General features: G+C 41.8%; 1 protein-coding gene across 2 annotated transcripts; it reads left to right on the forward strand.

Moving 5' to 3' along the window:
* Positions 1-202: 202 nt before the first annotated feature.
* LOC107546744 (uncharacterized) lies at positions 203-2,897 on the forward strand. 2 transcript variants are annotated; one of them, NM_001322372.1, is made up of 5 exons: positions 244-414; positions 1,652-1,821; positions 1,999-2,131; positions 2,213-2,330; positions 2,451-2,896. In NM_001322372.1, exons 2-5 carry the CDS (start codon positions 1,812-1,814, stop codon positions 2,550-2,552), a joined length of 363 nt encoding a protein of 120 aa, NP_001309301.1. In that variant the 5' UTR covers positions 244-414; positions 1,652-1,811; the 3' UTR covers positions 2,553-2,896. The 2 variants fall into 2 exon arrangements, with proteins under 2 accessions (XP_020397902.1, NP_001309301.1); XM_020542313.3 differs by having other exon boundaries at positions 203-1,821; positions 2,451-2,897.
* Positions 2,898-3,642: the final 745 nt, after the last annotated feature.

Consider the following 3,642-nt stretch of genomic DNA (forward strand, 5'->3'; position numbering starts at 1 on the left):
AATATGACACTGAGATAAGATGGTTGTATTTTAATGTTGAAGACTAAAGCGCTTTGTGGATAATGACTGACGATAGTTAATAGGGATAATTGATAACAGTAGATATAGATCCGCGAAGTTAGAACTAATCTTGCCGTTTTGATCAGATCTCTCTGTTTTGGCATCAGATCTGGATCATTCACATGATCACATCACGTCCCGTCTGGTAGGGTACCGAGACCAAAATCCACCGGAAAGGGAAAGGAAAGCACCCAAAACACAGGCGGCGCTCAGCCTCCAGCTGTCCGCCTCCCCCACCCGGCCACACCGTTCGCCACGCACCGGACCAACCGAAGCTCCACCAAGCTGCGCACGCAACGCAAGCAGAGGAAATTTCCATAGCCTCCTTCCTCGCATGAGCTTCCGTCCGGGCACGTAAGTTTCTCCTGCCCCGCGCCCCGCGCCCCGCGCCCCTCCGCGATTCGACGCCACCGAGGTTCCCCTTGCTTCTGCGGAATCGAGGCTAGGTTCTTGGTTTTGCTGCGCGGGAGCATTACTAGATTCTAGGCCGGGAATGTAGCTCCTGCTGAATATTTGGACCGCGTGTTTGCTATTTTAGTGTGGGGTAGTGGGCCGATCGGTTCTTGGTCTCCAGTTATGGTAAGGCGTTGACCTGTGAGCGCAACCTGTTCGTTGATATTACTGACCGGAGCGCCAATAGAGTCTTGGGTAGTGAACCTGGAGCTGTTGCTACTCTTGTTTCCCCATTTCGTTTCGAGGAAAGCGTGGAAAGAGCTTGCTTTGGCTTAGGCTCAGGCCCAGGACCAGAACTTGGTGTTTATGCAGTCGTAGAATGTAACAGCACAGGGCAAGGAACCTGAGTGGCTCTAATATTTTGGATTTGGAATGACTTCAGTGGTTATCATATGTTTCGTAGATCTGAAACAATGGGCTCAACTTCTGTTATAGAGTAATTGTTAGTATATATCGCAAGCCTGGATGGACTCCCTTAGATCTAGTTCAGTTAGAGCAGCGCCAGAAATATGCGTTCAAGTTGATAATCAGTCTAAGATTCCTAGTCAAACGAGAATGCAAGATGAACACTCATACTCTCTTAGATCTAGTTCAGTTAGAGTGGCTGTTTTCACATGTCTGACTATATAGACTGCATCGTTTCCTCATACATAGGATAATGCATTTGGAACCTACTGACATTTCATATGGTGATGGTGAATCCATTATATACTATCCATCATGAGGAAGATGGCCCTTTCAAATCTGAAGGGTAAGGCAAAATCTAAATGCCCCAAATCCATTACAGCCAAAGATCACCAAACCTACAGCAAACACTTAACCTGACAAAAAATTATTAAACCACAAATATAGCATGGCCTCCATCCAGAAGTTTACATGAAAGATATCGATAATTTGTGCTTACATGATCATGCCAATGTTAAACACTGACAACAGGGTAAAAGCGCCTTCAATTTTTTCTGTACTGCATGTTTATTAATTGAGAAATCCAGTAAGACATCATGGTTTGCATACACTGAGTTGCCTAAGATATCAATTTGTTGAAATGTACTTTTCTCCTGCAAATTTTTCTTTTGAGTTTTGACAGATTAGGTTCTTTTAGATTTTCATGCTAACATCTCATGTATGATCTGTGCAGGTGCCACATGAGATGACATGTTCTTAACACCTGTTTTCATTAGGCATTTACAACAGCAGTGAGATATCTGCAAATGCTGATTAGCTTCAAGGTTATTGGTTTTATCTTTGCCAAATAACTGTAATACTGTTGCAGCCAGGGGTTTGCACCTTGGTTTTTTATGAGGGGAGGTAACTTTTTTTATACCTTATCATCATGTTCCATGCACAATAATTATAACATGTTTGTTGGACCTTAAAATTCTCAATGTCATTTTAGAAGTGTGGTCAGTCTTTATGGCGAAGGGTATTTCAAATATCTATTAGAGCCGTTTTGCATTAACTTCATTTTTCTTCTGAATTGCACAGGAAGATCAGATGAATTTTGTCGTTGCCAGGCATGCCTTGGTAAGTACACACTACTTGGAGACGAAGAAAATCCACGATTGTCAACATATGACAGACGGCTCCCCTGCTGTGGCTGTGGAATAGGTTGGTCTTGGTGAGTCAATTTGCTTTGGCAATGAACTGCAATAGTCTTATTCTTGCTTGTAAATTCTGTATTGAACATGTTGCATTGCAGTTTTCTTCTAGGTTTCTTGTGCCCTATCATTTGGTACGTTGCAGCTCTTCTCTATTGCTGCAAGTACTATAATCGGGATCCTCGTGAACGGACTGGACTCGCAGCTTCCGCTGTTCTGGTTAGTTTTAGAACAATTGTACAGGAATTTCAAGTTTATGCTGTTAGCAATGAACTCAATTGAGTTTATGTTGAAGGACATCATTTGTTTCTTACAGTTCCTGTTGTTTGTTTTGTGCAGGCGGTTATCATTACAGCTGTAACTATTGTAACCCTGTCTGTTCTGCTGATATGTTGTGTCAACAAACGGTTCTTGAATAGCTGTGCAGTTTGGCCTAAGTGATAGCAGCAAGATATCTATTGCAAAACATCAGCGTTGAACTACTAACTGAAATATTCTTTAGATTCTTTAGTCAGTGCACTTATTGTTGGACTGCAAAAGGGAAATCAACAAATTATGTGTAACATGATCCATTATCACCTGTGACTGTACATTACAGATTACTGGACCTGTGGAAATTCTGAAGCTATATGCAGCAATTCCTTCTCTCCCCTGAAACTTTTGAACAATGTTGTTACTGATAATTGGCCTGATCAGAACAATCAGAGTTCAGAACTTGTATCCAATCTGGCTGAAATTACATGAGCAGATTAATCTGGAATGGAAATTGTGCTGCATTTTTTGTTCTTTGACTCTTCGGTACTGATTTCCTTTCCGCCTTTATTGCATATATCAGATAAAAACTTTTCGGACCACTCCAAAGCTTTGATAGTCGATCTTCGGACGATGTCGACAGAAACATTGAAGTTGGGATCAGTACAAGCTTTTACATGGTTGCACCTAGCCTTCAATAGAACCGAAGCAGTGCTTCAGGCGCCTATCCACGCACAGTAATCCCCCTCGAGTTGATAGAATGCTTTTGTAAGCGCGAGTTTCGCTAAGTATCCATCGCATCATACCTTCTAAGTCGCCATCTATAAAGTTTCTCTCCTGAGACTTTTCTCCGGCAAAGGAGAAGGTCTTTGTCAACTCATTGTAGCACCTGTTGCCTAGAGTGTAACAGTTGGTCATCAAGATCCGATAGTTTTCATTGAGGCAAGTTTTCATTGAGTTGCCTCGTATGGTTTATTTCATCATTGAGGTCTCCTATCTTCACTTGAGTAGCACTAAGGTCAACAGCTGCTTCAGCGGATGCTTGTCTCATTTTAGTAGTTTCTGCCTCATACTCTTCCTTTGCTTGCTTCAGCTCAACTTTGAGCGATGCAATGTATCTGTCTTGTTCAACATTAAAATCTTTGAGCTCTGATATTTTATTTTCCATTGCTTCCTTAAGCTTGTTCTTTTCTTCGGATATATCGTAAACTTCGGTCTAACTTTTAATAAAATCTTTTTCCAGAATCATAAAGGATGTCTCCTCTTCACAGTTGAACCG

This window comes from Zea mays, chromosome 8 (assembly GCF_902167145.1).
Source record: "Zea mays cultivar B73 chromosome 8, Zm-B73-REFERENCE-NAM-5.0, whole genome shotgun sequence".
Taxonomy (NCBI): Eukaryota; Viridiplantae; Streptophyta; class Magnoliopsida; order Poales; family Poaceae; genus Zea; species Zea mays.

Coding starts and splice junctions, on each gene's coding strand:
- LOC107546744 (XM_020542313.3), top strand. Junction 2,132..2,212: donor TGTGGAATAGGTTGGTCTTG/GTGAGTCAATTT, acceptor GTTGCATTGCAG/TTTTCTTCTAGGTTTCTTGT. Junction 2,331..2,450: donor TCGCAGCTTCCGCTGTTCTG/GTTAGTTTTAGA, acceptor TGTTTTGTGCAG/GCGGTTATCATTACAGCTGT.